The sequence below is a fragment of the Diadema antillarum genome, unplaced genomic scaffold (genome assembly GCF_040938485.1).
Source record: "Diadema antillarum isolate AM-2024a unplaced genomic scaffold, OU_Dant_1.0 seq00002334_RagTag, whole genome shotgun sequence".
Classification (NCBI taxonomy): domain Eukaryota; kingdom Metazoa; phylum Echinodermata; class Echinoidea; order Diadematoida; family Diadematidae; genus Diadema; species Diadema antillarum.
Genome location: NW_027272951.1, coordinates 611 through 17,087, shown reverse-complemented (window position 1 = coordinate 17,087; position 16,477 = coordinate 611). Strand labels below are relative to the sequence as shown.

The following is a 16,477-nucleotide window of genomic DNA, read 5'->3' as shown; positions in this document are numbered from 1 at the left end:
ATTGCTGGGCATGGGTCAAAGTCTTCGATGCAGGGGGAGTGTACTACAACCATCATCTGGTCGCACACAGCATCATCATTGAGCCTTGTACGCTGAGCAGTCTTGAGAAGTTTTAGCTGACTAAAGTCATGTTCTGCATCGACTGAGCCAGGTCGATGAGAGAGCATATGTGTGGAAAATCGTCTTTCAGAAGACTGATGATATTGCTCTGTGAGGCTCTTGTCACTGCCTTGTATCTACAAGAGAAAGTAATAAAAACAACCCTTTAACTGTGTATTTTTGAATAAAAATAATCAATCTGAACTGAATTTGGAAGGTGAAGTACATAGGACATGCAGAGCAGGTTGCAAATTTGGGATGATAGATCAGAGCTGATGATTAATGTTTAAAAGAAAACTCATAGGGATTACAGGGCCTTTGCACATCTAATTCATCCCTTTTCACCAACTTGACCTCAATCACTTCTTTGGTGACAAAGTTCAAATCAGTGATGATGATTTGATCGGAAGTCAGCATGGAGTACAATGTTGTGCAGACAATTTATGACTTTGACACTCGGCAGATTGGTCCTCGTATCGAAACATCCTCCGAAGGAATTCAACATGAGTTTGATAGGGACTGCTAACCCTTGTTCTTGACAATTTTGTGTGGTTCTAACCATATCCACTCATTTTGATGGCTGTCCCTGATGTATAGAGCCTCATCCTCTTCAGATTTTACTCATTTTGGCCGTACCTGTTGGCCTCTCTTAGGTACATATTGGTCATCCACTGTTTCTTTTTTTTTCCAGGATGCTGTGCTCAATCAAATACAGAGCGGGTACATATACACTACAAGTTGTACATCCAATCAGCTTCCGCAATCCAGCAAAACACGCAGAGCCAATGTTATTGCCTCCTAACAGATATTGGGTTAAGGACCTATCATAGCAACTTTTGTGGAGACGACTCAGAAAAGGATAACAAAGCTATTTATTGGGTTAGTCCTATCAAGTCTGCGTTGAACAAAAGCTTTAACTGAATCATAAATAATGATTAATTTTTCTAATTAAAGCTTTCAAACGTTCTGGATCCAAGGAAGCCTTGACAGGACGGTCCTTGAAACTGGGGCAAACCTTGCCCTCAATGCAGCTGGTCCTCAGCATGTCTGATCCAAAGAGGAGCACACCCAGCCCCTTTACGAAGCGTGAGTTTTTTGTTCTGCTGAAACCAGGTGGAATTTGTCTGTTTCCATTTCAATGTCATCGCTAGTTAACACCTGCATTGTTGCAGGAAAGTGATGCCTATATCTTGCTTCAGCTATCAAATTTGTCCCTTTTCACCAACTTGACCTCAATCACTTCTTTGGTGACAAAGTTCAAATCAGCGATGATGATTTGATTGGAAGTCAGCATGGAGTACAATGTTTTGCAGACAATTTATGACTTTGACACTTGGCAGATTGGTCCTCGTACTAAAACATCCCCCGAAAGAATTCAACATGAGGTTTGACAGGGACTGCTAACCCTTGTTCTTGACAATTTTGTCTGGTTCTAACCATATCCCCACATTTAGATGGCAGTCCCTCCTGAACCGAGCCTTGTCCTCTTCAGATTTTGCTCACTTTGGCCATCGTGAAGCTTCTTGCTTGATTTTTAGGAGAGTGTTGATGTGAGATGTAAATAAACCCTTTGTGTTGGTATTAGGGTCATACTCGGCTTTTTATGAAAAATTCCAAACGGATTCAATTTCGATTACTTCGTAATCCTTAGCAGCCTTCATCAGCTCAAGCAAAACCCAAGTGCTTTGGAGTAGTCACTCCTGAGTACCGTGGTATCAATCACACAACTTCAGAAGAGTTTTTAACAAGCTGTTTCCATTGACATGGTCAGAGATTTATGATGAATACTGTATACGCCGAATATTTTGCAAGGTTTTATTTTCACAAATTTTGCGAGTCAGGTGCTATTTGCAAAATTCAAGACATGCAAAAATAATGAGTCTGATCCTAATACGAATGTGATGCACATGCATACATTTCTCCCTTCAGTACAGCACTACACGATGGCGAAGTTGACCACTTGCGAAATCATTGAGAAGTTTCGATTCACAAAATTTAGACTCACTAGATATATGACGTATACAGTACCTTTACTGAGTTTCCTTTATTGCTTGGAAGCATAACATATAGCACCCAGGATTGCACTTTGGGCGTGCTACCAGTGCTTTTTAAAACTCATAGGGAGTGAGAGTAATCTACGGTAATCATCATCAGCATTCACATGGGCATAATTATTTGTGCATTGAACACTGATGGTAATCACCAGTATGACTGTATAAACCTTAATGCCATAGATGTATAAATGCATGAATGTGAATGCCAATGTCTACATGACATTATAGGATGTACGGGAACATGTACTTAGTGTTATTGAAAAGTTTTTAATAACCTTTCCAGTGACATATGTTGTGATGTGATAATGTCAATAAAAACACACTTGCAGCTAGTCCGTGTGTATTTGAAGTCAAAATATCACAACATGTATTGTAAAAGAAAATCATAAAATAAAGACACAAACAGCTGGTCTGTGTGTATTTGTAGTCAAAATATTACAACATGTCTTGTAAGAAACTAATGAATAATGTATACAGTGTAATTTGAATGTGCTAATAAACTGAATCTAATATTACCCAAGTGATAAAACATGATTTACAGTATGATTTTTGCTCTGTCTTTGTGTTTACATGGTCACCAGCTCCAACACATTTCCATCAAATCATTTTTTTATTCCCACACATTGGTAGGCAGTTTCATGAGTGTACAGTCATACACATGCTTTCATCACAATTGGCAATATACTTAACTTACACAAATTTGACAGAACTACTTATCCTCCCAATAACTTCCAGTGAGCCTCAGTCATGTGACTGTGTTCTTTATTAGACTATTTATCGCAAAACCAAATGTATTTAGTATAGATATAAATGCGCTGATTTTTTATTTCTTAATCCCGAAAGGCTGCTGCAGTATTTCTGAAGTTTGAAAGGTGCTGGTACCTAAAGATATTGATATCGTCCCGTGTGAAGGCTAGTTACATTTAGCAGAAGGCAAGGTTAATTAAAACAAAGGATATAGTAACATGCCAAGGTGTGACATTTGCTGTAGTGCTGCTGGTACAAGAAATGGTGGAGAGCTGCTCAGCTTGGACTTGACATAAAATCAAACAGATGTATTTAAGATTATGGCACTGTTTAAAAGAAGAAGAGAAGAAGAATGAAAGCCTTGCAGTTTGTGATGCAGGAATATCTGCATGCAGAGTAGGTTTGGTTTTGATGATATAATGTGTGTGTGTGTGTGTGTGTGTGTGTGTGTGTGTGTGTGTGTGTGTGTGTGTGTGTGTGTGTGTGTGTGTGTGTGTGTGTTGTGAATTTGTATGTTTGTGTCTTTAGTTATGGGTGCTTTGCTGATCTTCTCCTAAGCAGTGAGGGGACATTTAAAAAGGAGAAAGCAAGAGAAAGAGAGAGGGAGAGGAAGGGAAGAAGATAGATGTTAAGTAGAGTACAGAATGACAGACAATACAGTGAGGTTCAAACTACCCCTCTTTATTAGCTCCACATGAATTGTAATTGTCCTAGGCTATGTTTTACTAGAGATTACTATAACATTGACATCTGTGTGTTGAGCAGCTTAAAATTCCTCAATTTTTATGGATTACCGGTATGTCAAGTCTGTGTGTTTGTGTGTGTGTGTGTGTGTGTGTGTGTTTGCATGTATGTGTGAGTGTGGGTGAGTGTGAGTGATTTTTAAAAGCAGATTGCTACACTTGAACCAATTTGAACTTGTCTTTGCTTGACATGACTTGGTATGTGGGCCCAAATGCTAATACAAACTTGCTTTAGGACTAGGTTAAAAAAAGAAGGAGAGATGAAATGATATCATCTTTCAGCCAATCATAACCTAGAATTCAGCAGGAACTATTAAGTCTTGCTTCCTTGTTGTTTGGCTTTACACCAAACATCAGACCTCAGAAACCAAAGATTGCCAGTAAATCCAAAGTTGTCTCAAATCTCTTTAATATGAAGTTCCAAGAACAATTCTGTAGAAGATCTAACCTTTCAATACCTCATTCCTCCCCCTCCATACACACTCTTTTCTTTCTGTCAGGCGAAAGCCTAACATGATGCCATAAAATGCAGAGGCATTTCACTTGGTCATTTCTGCTGGTTGTGCGGCGGTATCATTAACAAGGAATAGTTTTGTCTTATTAGTCCCATGAATCCTTACTACATTCATTGTGTTTGCCAGCTCTGTGAAGTTCGAGGCTACATGTAGCTATTTTTCCACAGAGGCTTTTGCGTGTATTTAGTGCACCAGTACGCCCAATTGCGAACGAGACTCTGGAGAAAGCTGGTGGAATACGAACATGGCAGCATCCAGTAAAAATGATGTGGCTGAGGAAGGAGAAAGCATGGTAAGGTGGCAAATATTATGTGTTGAAGCAATGATTGTTTTCTTATAGCAGTGACTTTCACTTTCAAAATATCAACAACGTGATTTCAAATAGAGCTATATGGGTTGAGTCATTGAGCCTATGAGAATGAACATATTATTATTATAAACAGTCATCACATTGAATATTCTTAATGTAATTATGTATGAAAACCTGTTAAGATTCTTTCTGAATCAAATTCTCAGAATGAAGAAATATTTGTTCAAGAGGAGCACTTTCATACTAAGAGAGTCCAATAATAGAGAAATTGTAATTGGTTCATGGTTCCTGACAGTGGTTGAAACCATTCACTGAATTGTTCTGCATTATACCTTTTTCATTTGATTTGTGGTGATCCATATCACAAATTTGTCCATGTTAAAACTGTTTCCTCATTAGAGGACTCTGTAGAACAGCCATTTTATTGCCAGGATAGTGCTTTCTGCAAAAAGCCAATTACGATACCTGATATACCCCTTTCACATTTAGTCATGTAATCAAGTCTTTTCATAGCATAATGGCTACGGTGTGTGCAATCAACAATGTTGTCATCTAAAACCACCCCTGATCCCCTGCAAAAAGAAAGAAAAAAAAGAATGAAAGACAGTCAATTAATGATAGTAGTAGGGATGGGTTAGGTAGGGATGGGTTAGGTGGGGAGTGGACATGAAACTTTTGGGAAAGAGAAAAATCTTGGTCTATCTGGAGTAGGCCTATACTCCCGAAGGCATGGATGTTGTTGTTGACTCTAATATGTGCATTATGATTGATGGTTACAAGCAGTTGTTTCATTTATTCTTCCAGAGATCTCTTCCAATGTCTGCATTCATGAAGGGACGCAGCTGTGTGCAGTTCCAACAAAGCAGTAACAGGTGAGTGCATGGTAACCAAAATGTACCGAATGTGCCTTTTTCTGCCCAAAGCTCACACTGGATGTAAAATGTCCAGTAGTATTGCTGTTTGCAATATAGCATGGAACCAAACCTACCACTAGATGTAAGTCCAACATAGTATTGCTGTTTTGATATAATAGCATGGAACCAAACCTACCATTAGATATAAGACCAGTAGTATTATTGTTTGGCATATAGCATGGAAAGTATTTGATTTGTGCAGAGAGGATAAAGGTGATTTCTTTGTGATTGGTCAAGATCACTGAGACCTATCAATTAGTGAATGAAGAGCCATGTACGTGTGTACACATATTATGGCATATATGAGTGTGTGAGAAGTGCAGGTATCCTAGTCAACAAAGCACAGCGGTCTCTGTCTAAGCAGCGTCTTCATCGTTCATTCTTTGTTCCTTGTGTCTAACCTGCAGTACACCGGATAATCCAGTGTGCTGCTGTGGCCAGCCCCAGTCGGCCCACTCCCCCAGTGCTCTAGCTGTCCAGGACCCAGAGAAAGCCTGGATACCGGAGACTCACACCCGCTTGGTACCGGAGAAAAGACAAGATGGCAGTGGAAGTGACAGGGAGTCCTTCAGCCATGGAGAGCTGGGATTTAACAGCTGGGGACGCACTGTCAGGGGCCAGACAAGAGAGCACTGTTCCAGAAAGGTTGGTTTTTATCAGCATACTATTAGATACAATTAGCTGTTATTATTTTCATTGTTGTGGTTGTTGGTGTTGTTGTTGTCATCGTCGTTGTCGCCGTTTATTTATTTGCCATTTCAACACAAAATACAAGGAGAAAGTCAAATTGCATGATATAAAGAATGTGGTGATTCTAGGTGCATACCGTTGGTTGGCAGGGGAGGAAAAGGCAAACTTAATCACCGAGGCACGAGACCTTCCTCCTGTCAGGGAACAATTCCACGAAGGCACAAGAGATGGAGAAAGAGATGGAAAGGAAGGTTGAAGTCAACAAAGAAGGAAAAGAAGAATGAGAAGAAAAGAAGACGAAGAGGAGGAGGAGAAGGAATGATAAGAAGTAGCTCAGAAGGAGGTTGATTTCCATTGAACCAGCAAATTGCTGCAAAAAAAAACCAAATGGAAATAGTGTAATATCTTTCATGTTCCCCCATATACAATGTGGTTTTTTTTTTTTTTTTGGGGGGGGGGGGGAGGGGGGGGAGGGGGGGGGGAGGAGGAGGAGGAGAGAGAGAGGAACAGCCATACCAGAGACGTGCAATGTGTAAAGGGACTTATACAATTATTTCTCACTTCCCAGTCTCACTCAGTATGTTTATGTTTTCACTCTCAGCATGTCACAGTTTACAGTGACTCTGACATGAGAAGTTTGATCCACTTCATGCTGTCCGAATGGAAACTCCGCCCACCACGCCTGGTCATCTCTCTCCTTGGTGAGGCAGACAGACTGGTGGCTTCAGATTTAGAGAGTGTCATGGATGCTGCACAAGAAACAGGTTCAAAAAATGACTCTAACCCTTTATGTGCTAAGGTAGCTTAACTTGCCATACGTTTTCATCACCAGCATTCAGTAATCCCGATAATCTTAACCTACAGCAGTTGTAAAGGTACATTGTAACATGCCTTCTCAGATGTAGCAATGTTCCTTGGGCCAACAGGAAGGCCAAGGTGACATCATAGGGATTAGGGGGATTAGATATTCTGTATTCTTTGACGGTAGCTTCCAAACAGCTGGTAAACAATTGTTCTGTAGATGTATACAGGAAAGGAAGATAATAGTCATTTCTCTCAAAGTGAGTTGCATATGTGTGAACAAGAGGCTTTTTACTTATGACCCAAATGTATTGTTCTTTGTTGATGAAGGGGGGTGGATCATCAATGATGGGCGCAACAAGCTCCCCTTTGGGGGATCCAGGGGACACTCCAGGGTACACTCCGGGGACAAAGGGACAGAGACCAGGGGTGTTCCTGTGATTGGCATCACTCCCCTCTCTCTCCAGGAGGTGAAGAGAAGAGTGTACTTCGCTCATCCACATCCATCATCCGTCTCCATGGTAACGTTGTGGAAAGACTTAATTTTCCATTGCCTCTAGTGTCATTGCTGAGCAAATATATGTGAGAATCTTAAATAGTTGCACCTTGCTGTCTGAAGAACAGGGAACAATGATATGTTACTGAGACTTACACGTAAATGTCTTAGCAGCATCCTAATAGGATAATTCTACCACTTCTTCATATGACACCTCATGCATAAAGTGTCTGTATATCTTATGTTCTCTTTGTATATTCTCTCTCACCTCATGCATAAAGAGTTTGTATCATTTTATGTTCTCTTTGTATATGGTGGTCTCTCTCTCTTCCCTATCTCTCTTTCTCTTCTCTCTCCTTCACCATATTTTCTCCTCTTCCTTCTCTCTCTCTATTCGTTTACCGGTATCTATTTTATGTTTCTCTCTTCCTTCATCTCTCAGGAGACCAATAATAAACCAGTTGTCGACTTCAACTACACTGTGATCAGAGGTGGAGGAGGTGTGCGGGGCAGGAGGCTCCAACCTTGCCACACCCACTTTCTACTGGTTGCCGATGGCGATATTCCAGATGTGCAAGTGACAGTCCAGGCAAAGCTTGAGATTGCTTTGTCTCAGCTTGTCATGATGACATGTTAGTATGGCATAGGCAGCGCTGCACACTGGCACTGGTCAGACGGTCCCTGACCACGAAAAATCACTGTTGGACAAGTAACTTTTTCAGGAATGGACCAGTAAAAAATGAAAAAAAACTGAGTACCTACTGATCTGACAGATCGGTTGGACCAGTAGAAAAAATGAGATGGTGTGCAGCCCTGGCATAATCAGACATTTGCTAAATGTGCAGTCTTTTTCAGTCGGTAGGCCCTATGGATGGTCTATCTCAAGGGAAAATATCATGCCTTCCCAGTTAGGAAATGTGTCACTTTCTATCGAAGAGTGCAGTGTGTATTATCTGGCCAGCCATAATCCATACACATGAAAGATCTTTTGGCATTGTATGTGAAAGGAAAGATGAGAACCCTATTAAATGAGGCTTGGGATGATAGTGTGATGTAATTTGTGTGCATGCATTGCAAGTACATGTACATAGAAAATATATTGAGGAAGCATCAATAATTCAGTGCATTGTAACATACAAAGGGAAAAGAAATACATATAGATATGCCTTTTTTCATGAATCAATCTCTGACTTTACATATGTGTAAGGTAGTGAAAAAATACCATTGCAATGAATAAAAAACAGCAAGTCAAAGCTTGAACATATCGTAGTGCAATAACAGATTGGTTATGTGAACTTCCTAGTATTTTACAAAATCATTTGAAAGTGGAAGAATGCTTCAATACGAATTTACCATTTGCCCTAGAGAGTCATTATTCGTAGTCTAAGGTAGTGACAAAAAGAAACTAGAGAAGCACTCTGAGAGCGCAGACCTCCGCCAAGCATGCAGCCCATTTCCACCCGCACTGATCTTGTTCTTCCACAGAGATCAGTGATTTCCACCCGAGATACTTACTGCATTGTGTGCTGAAAGCCGCGCGATTTCCCAATAAAGAAGCCTTTGTTACGTCATAAACCCTCAGTTGCACAATGCGCCTTGCCCTAGCAGAAACTAGAGCACGCGCTTTAGTGCACGCGTGCAAACCTCAAATACGCGCAGCCTGAACTCCCAAGATCATTGACCCTACCTGCCAAAATATCAAAAATCCTTCATAAATTCCCCCAAAATTCTCAGATCACTACCAAAAGTTAATCGTTCGTTACTTGTGTCATTCTCAACCTTTCCGGCAAGTTTCATTCCAATCCGTTAACTGCTTTTTAAGTTATTTTGCACACGGACAAACGAACGAATGAACGAACTAACTAACTAACTACGTACATGTAACTAACAAACAAACCAATGGTAACGGAAACGTAACCTCCCCCCCCCCCCCCCCTTGGCGGAGGTAATAAAAGTGAATTGATACTCATGTGGACACTTTTATAATTTAACTTTGCACACTCTCTGTCTACTCTTTGTGAATACACTTGTCTACCTTCCAAAGCTCCAGAAAGACTGGCTGTTCCTGTGATTCGTCTGGTCGCTGATGGTCAGCTGACCAGCGGGTGGTTGGACCAATGGAAAGCGGAGGACGAGTGCAGTTTTCCAATGATTTATATCAGGCCACCTGATGTCCTCTCAGATGCAATGTGAGTGAAATGATGAAAAGAAATAAAAAAGTGCAAAGATCGCACAGAAATACTCTGTGTGTGATGTCACCAGCATTTCAGTGCACTGTATTCCATTTTTGTAATGTGCACGTATATGGTACCACTTTAATCTATTCCTGATTTCAAGGTCATTTGTGTCATCACTGAAATCAGAAAGTGATTGAACGTGAAACCCCAGTGCATTACCTGGAAGTTCCAATCGTTGCTACGAATCATCAAATTTAACATATTCTGATTCTCTGTGTATTTTCTGTAGGAAGCTGATATGGCTGATAGAATTTACGAAAACAATTTGGTAGTCATGGTATAACCAGCCTTTCTGTCTCTGTGCTCAAATTGTAAATTGAACCCCCGAAACTTGAGAGCATGATACAGCCAACATTGTGATGTCCTGCAGTTGTATGTTAGTAGTGACAGACTATTGGAATTGAAAAACAATGGAGTTAGAGAAGTTCATTTTTTACACTTGATGCAGGGCTGGAGGACAAGATGACTCAAATATGACTGAAATAGACAGAGATACCAGAGATAAAGATGGTGATGGTGAACTTTCTGATGGAGGTTGCATTCCACTCATGGAGATGAGTCAGCATGGACCTGGGAATGAATTTTACATCAATAGCCCACTACTGGAATCTGAAATAATTTATGCTGCTCTTTCAAAAGGTAAGCTTTTTTTTTTTCACTTCCGTAAGAAGCTTGTTCTGTTGTTTGTTGACAAAAATAAGACAAAAGCTGTCATCCAAGGAAAAAATAAATGGCAGTACAGATTTGTGAGTTACACTGATAGCAATTTAATTATATAATTGACATGTTGCAAATTGTGCAAGAATGATTTCACAGTGATACATGTTTCTACCAACAAGTGATAACACAGCTGAAGTTATCGTTTATCCTGAGAAGCATCTTCAGTGTAGCCTGTCTAGCTGAGACATTATACTGCTGTTTTCTCTTCTCTTCTCGACCATCCCCCCAAATCAAATATCCAAGAAAGCATAGATCTCATCTCAAGAATTCTTAAAATCTCCATCAGCACATGTACTTGTGTGAGGGAATTGTATCAGATGTCATTGTTTGGTTGAGTAGGCCCTACTGAGAGATTATTCTCATGGAACTGCACTTCTGTTGAAAAATTATAGAATCTCCTTTTCAAAATTTGAGGAGTTGATACCCTCTGTTTCCAAATAAATAAAGAGAATATACAGGTTGTACGTTTGTAGGTATACTGTAAAACAGGATATATTCGCGACACGAAATTTTCACGAATTGGAGCTGACGGCCTTTTTCGCCGCATGAAATTTTCGCGAATTGCCTCTGGCGTTCAATGCATATAGTGTAGACAAGAAATCTCACATGCATTTTAATTCGCGAAATTAAAATGCACGCGAACATTCCTCGTTTTACATTAGTTTACCCGCATTGTGCATGTATCTTGGTAATTTCACAGTGTCTCCTGTCCACCAGTTCTACATTGCTCAGGCATTGGGTGTCAAGGACCTGGAAGACCAAGTCCTTAGTGAAGCCAATATCACAGTAAGGCAGGGTGCTTGGACCTAGTCTCCCAAGACAGAAATGACAACATTGGACCAAACCATACTTATGGAAGACCCCATGTAGACTAATGCGTTTGAAAGCTGGGTGTGCTTTTGTCCGTACTTTGTAAACTTGCCAACTACTCCTACATTACCCATCAAGCCTTGGGGAAATTTTGCAGCAGAAATTATTGTCTTTTCATCATTAAATTGGCAACCCTGAATTTTACTGCAAGTTCATATCAGAAAAAGATTGGATAGAACATGTAAATTTGATTGAATTCACATAAATTAAAAAGGGTTTTCTCAAAATTTAACAAGTTCAAAAAAACAAAAACAAACAAACAAACAAAGATTAATCTTCTGAAATATTTTGCTGATTTAAGAATTGTTACATTTATTTAGTAAGGAAACAAGTTTTTGTACTTCGGCAACTGAAGTATAGATTTGTGTTATTACCAGTTAGGGAGAATGATGCCACATTAATTTATTCATTATTTTGTCTATATTTGTATTCTTTCCATTTGCTTCCGTATTTTTTTTGCATGCTCAGGAGAATCAAGAAGCCTTTATTGCGGCAATGGACCATGCACTGGTCAGTGGACGCATTGATACTGTGGAAATATTGCTCCAAAATGGCTTTGATCTGTCAGTTTACTGTGACCCGCAGAAACTCACTGTGTTGTACAACAAGGTGAGTGAGATCTTATTATCTCAAACCTGATCTGCTCATGCCAAGATGATCATCACTTCTACAGATCTTATCACAAACTTTGTTTCCTGTGGTAGATTTTAACCTGTCTATAGCGGTCACAGGTCGACCCACATGGAGTGGTAACCTAGTCGATAATTCAGCATGTAATTCTGCTTTGTTCCCATGCCAGTCATTTGTGGGCGACGGTCAGTGATCGCCATCGCTACATTCATCACTTATTCAGTCATGATAATACACTTGTCTAAGCTTTCTTCACAACTAAACACATGCTAACTGTGCTACAATTTGATAAACACCAGCATTGTTAAATGCATGAAACACACGTGTGCATATGTATACACATACAATCATGTACATGTACAACGTAAGTATTTGTTGATGTATACAACGATGATACCTGTTTATGTAGGCAATACACCTGTCTATAATGGCCACCCTCAGGTGGCTGCTATAGACGGGTTTGACTGTAGTAACCTTTTTATGACCATGTGCCACAGAACAAACAAAAAGTCGCACCCCCTGATTTTACGTAAGGACTCAAAACGGGTGAAATTGGTCAACCAAGTCAATCTTGAGTTCATATTTTTTGAAAGAGCTATCTTTCTTCTACAATATTCTTTAGTTTGGGATTATAATACCAATGGGAAAAGTGTTTTCAGCTGTTTTTCTACAACCCTTTTTGGGGTAGAGTATAGAATGATCAGGTATGTATGAGAGGCCACCTTTCATTTCTTGAAATTGTTTGTACATTCTTCACTTTCAAGTCTAATAACTTTTGAAAGGATAATGCTACTGTGTTGTAAGTTAGCATTAATCATGGACAAAATGTGCTGATAGAACATGCTCAATTTCAGGTTAATCTGATAATCCCTTCATTGTTGTTGCTCCTGTGGTTGACATCCTGTGTTTTGCCCCTTTCATCACACAGCTAGCACGTCTTGGTGAAAGATTAAGCGCTTGAATAGACCCTGTACTTCAGAGCCTCTTTTCCCAATTCACACTGTTCCAGAGTGTGTGCTTTCTGTCCAGTATTTAGGTAGGTTAGAGGAGTCCATTTGAATTGAGTTATGCATCATTTTAAAGTTCAGAGTCTGCTCTTTGTAGAATCTGCCCCTAACTAAAAATCCATATCTGGCGACTTTTTGTTGGTTTTGTGATGCAGGGTCACATTTGATGCCATCAGGTCAACCACAGTAAAATGACTTTGATAGTAATCATTTGTCCGCAGATCACATCACGCCCAACCATTGGCATTCTAAAGGAGACAGCTTGGAAGAAAAGGAAGGTGAATATTGATATTGTTTGGTCTCTTTGCTGAGAAGTTTATTTTGTCCTTTATTTGCCATTATGTATCATATATAATTTCATGGTGCATTCATGCCAGGAAAGTGTAATGCACTCTGCTCGTGATAACCCTTGCTGTGAGATACAATTCGGGAGGTTTAATCACCAGGCTCCATGCCAGCTCTCAATAAGTGTCTTATTACCATCACAAGGATGGTTGGCCTATTTATGGCTTTAGTACCGTGAGTAACATTATGCATTGTGCATGTGACAACCCTTGATGTGAGATGATGAAAATACAGCCATAAATATCAAATTGCATCCTACTGGGTATCTTTGTACGTACCTGATTGAGTAAGGTGACAACAGTTTCATAAAACCGTAACTTCTTTTGTGTGTTTATGTGTCTGTGAGTGTGTGGGTGTGTTCAAGGTCACATGAGATAAATTTTCTCTACAGGATACGTGATTAAATCACTGTTCATGCCCCCTTTGCCCCAATTTTTTTTTTTTTTCATTTTACAATTCTGCATTCAAAGTAAATACTTTTATCATCTGTGATAAGGGTGGCATGATATTTGGTCTTGAAACAGGTGCTCCAATCTAATTTTCTTCAAGGATTTATGGTTGGGATAAGGGTTGTGTTAGGGTTTTAGTTTTAGTTTGATGTGGGGATTAGGATTAGGGTTTTGTGGATAGAATTTATGTTTGGCTTAGCGTGCTTTCATGGGAGCAATCGTTGCAGGAGCAAACATCACGGAACTTAGATAACATATTCTCATGATTTTACTTTCGTTCTAAAAGTGAATAGTTTATATGGAATAAAAAAGGGGGAACTCTAAGAATATCAAGGATTATAAATACCCCTCCCCCCCCCCCCTTCCCTGCTATGCTTTCAGTTCAGGTACTGTAAAACACAATATCTCGCGAATTGTAGCTGACGGCCTTTTTCGCGGCATTAAATTTTTGCGAGTTGCCTCTAACATTCAAGTCATATAGTGTAGACAAGAACATTTACATGCATTTCTATTTCACGAATCTTGGCTCTTACAAAGTTCACGAAATTGAAATGCACATGAACATTCTTCATGTTATAGTATATGCGATCTTGCTACAAAATATGTACAGAGTGAACGGATTTCTCTGGAGGATGTTGGAGAAGTCCTCTTGGGACTGACCCTGGGAACCTACAAGCCCATCTTCATGTGTAATGGATTCAGCAAACAGAACTCCACTCTGGTGAAGGGTGGTGGACTGACTCAACGGGACCAAGAGATCCAACTCCAAGGTAATGTGAGTGCCAATTTAAGAGTGATGCACAAGATTTGCGGTTGCTAATATGATTGTAGTAATGATGATAAACCTTGATTCTTGATCAACACTTGTGCAGTATTGTTCATTCCCCATTTGCCACTTTCGTGTTCATTCAATATTTCTGTATATCATTCTGAAATTATTTCATCTGCCAAGGAAGGAGGTTATGTTTTCATATGCATTTGTTTGTTTGTTTGTTTGTTTGTTTGTCTGTGTGCAAATCAATTAAAAAAGTTGTGAACAGATTTGGATGAAACTTGCAGGAAAAGTTGGTAAGGTTAATGAACTTGGGAGTTCAAGCCGCACGTACACTATGTGAGGTTTGCATACACGCACTAAAGCGCATACTGTGCTTGAGCTAGGTCCCATGCAGCTGGAAACTAATTGATGTAAGCAAAAGGCTTCTATATTGGGAAAATGGGCGATTCTCAGCATGCGTGTATTGGTGGAATTGAGCTGCTTAGCAGAAATCTGCTCTCTCAGAGTTCTTTTCTAGTTTTCTATGTTTGATGTCATCTTTGTTATTTTCATTCACACTCTGTATTGTGGAGTTTGTGAATGCATTTATTCATTCGTTTAGTCACATGTGTACTCATTGGCAAACCCAGAATCTTGACTTGCATTTACTAATGAATAAAGTTAGAGTCTGGTTCTACCATAAACATGTCAATGAAAGAAACAGAGATTAAATCTCCAGATATGTCAGGCGCCTCGGGGAAGCCATCACAGGACCTGACCCTTGACCTCTACCAGGAGCTCTTCATCCTCTCTGTCATGTGCCACCGGGCAGAGACAGCGGCATACTTCTGGCAGCATCTCAAGGAGCGCATCTCAGGGGCCCTCACGGCCACCCTCATCCTGCAGCAGCTGGCTGAGGTCTCTGATCGACGGAGGGACAGAAGCAGCATCCAGAATCTCAGCAGGTGTGGTGGTGATTCCATTCAAAATGTCCTTATGTGTGTGTGTGTGTGTGTGTGTATATACATGCTTAAGCTTAACTTTTGTATTCTGTCTACAATGAGAGGTTTTGCTCTTGAACATACTTGCAAGTCAGCAGTAATTACATAAATGGAAATGTTGTATACATGCAGCTTTGTATCGCCTGATTTTAACATGAGCATGGATAATACCTGTGGTCCTTGGAAGTAATAAAATTAAAATAATTTTATTGAGTGTAATATGATAATGCAATTTATTCAAAGATGCACACAAGATAGTCATTTGCTCTTTTGTTTTTTAAAATCTTGCCAAAGAATTGCAGGACCATGCTCACCTACCATGTTCACTTACATGCATTTTTTTTAAGGATTACATGTATCATTGTTATTATATCATGACTGGCACATTAGATGACTTGCTGTTATGCCAAAAAGCATAACTTTTTAAAACTATATTTTCCTAATTGTTGACACAGTTCCAAGGATTTAGCTCCTTTTGTGCCAAGCACTCTGCCAAAATGAGTTTGTCTATCGCAAGGTAGCTCTTTCTTGTTACCCATTTCCCTCCCTCATCTCTTGACAGGACGTACTGTCAGCTGGCCGAAGACCTCATCAATGCCTGCTACGCAGAGGACAGACTGGCCACCCCTGCCCTCCTGGCTGGGTCAGCTGGCACCCTCTGGGGCTACACACCCTGTCTACACCTCATTGTCACCTTACAGGACTCCACCCTTGCAGCGCAGCCGGGGGTGCACTACGTCACCCGGGTACTGTGGGCGGGGCAGGTCTCCCAGTCGTCTCTGACAGAAAAGTGGCGTGTAAGCACAGGGCGTGAAACTGTTTCAAATCATACGGTTTTCAATCAAAAAGTTGTTGCGGTAAAATAGCTTGTTTTTTTTTGTAGTTTAATCCGTAGTTGATCTGCCCTTGGAATTACAGGTAAGAATCAAGTGTATTCCCTTTCAGAGACCCCATTGACATTGACCTAGTTAGATTCATTTAGCATTGCAGCTCCTTATGTCAAGGGGTAGATAATGTTACATAGAGAAATAAAATCGAGTTTTTAATAGGAGCTTGGGAAATGCTTGTCATGTGCCATTTGAGCTGGTCTTGGGA

The 16,477-nt window shown here is 40.1% G+C and overlaps 1 protein-coding gene across 1 annotated transcript; it reads left to right on the top strand.

The window, feature by feature from the left end:
- Window positions 1–4,402: 4,402 nt before the first annotated feature.
- Window positions 4,403–16,179, top strand: LOC139714604 (transient receptor potential cation channel subfamily M member 2-like; the record flags this gene model as incomplete). Its single annotated transcript, XM_071626283.1, has 13 exons — window positions 4,403–4,450; window positions 5,273–5,340; window positions 5,790–6,027; window positions 6,674–6,836; window positions 7,204–7,394; window positions 7,812–8,001; window positions 9,414–9,558; window positions 10,055–10,245; window positions 11,027–11,112; window positions 11,665–11,805; window positions 14,238–14,397; window positions 15,100–15,346; window positions 15,945–16,179. Coding segments are annotated over exons 1-13 (2,103 nt in total), but the record flags the coding sequence as incomplete, so codon positions are not given.
- Window positions 16,180–16,477: the final 298 nt, after the last annotated feature.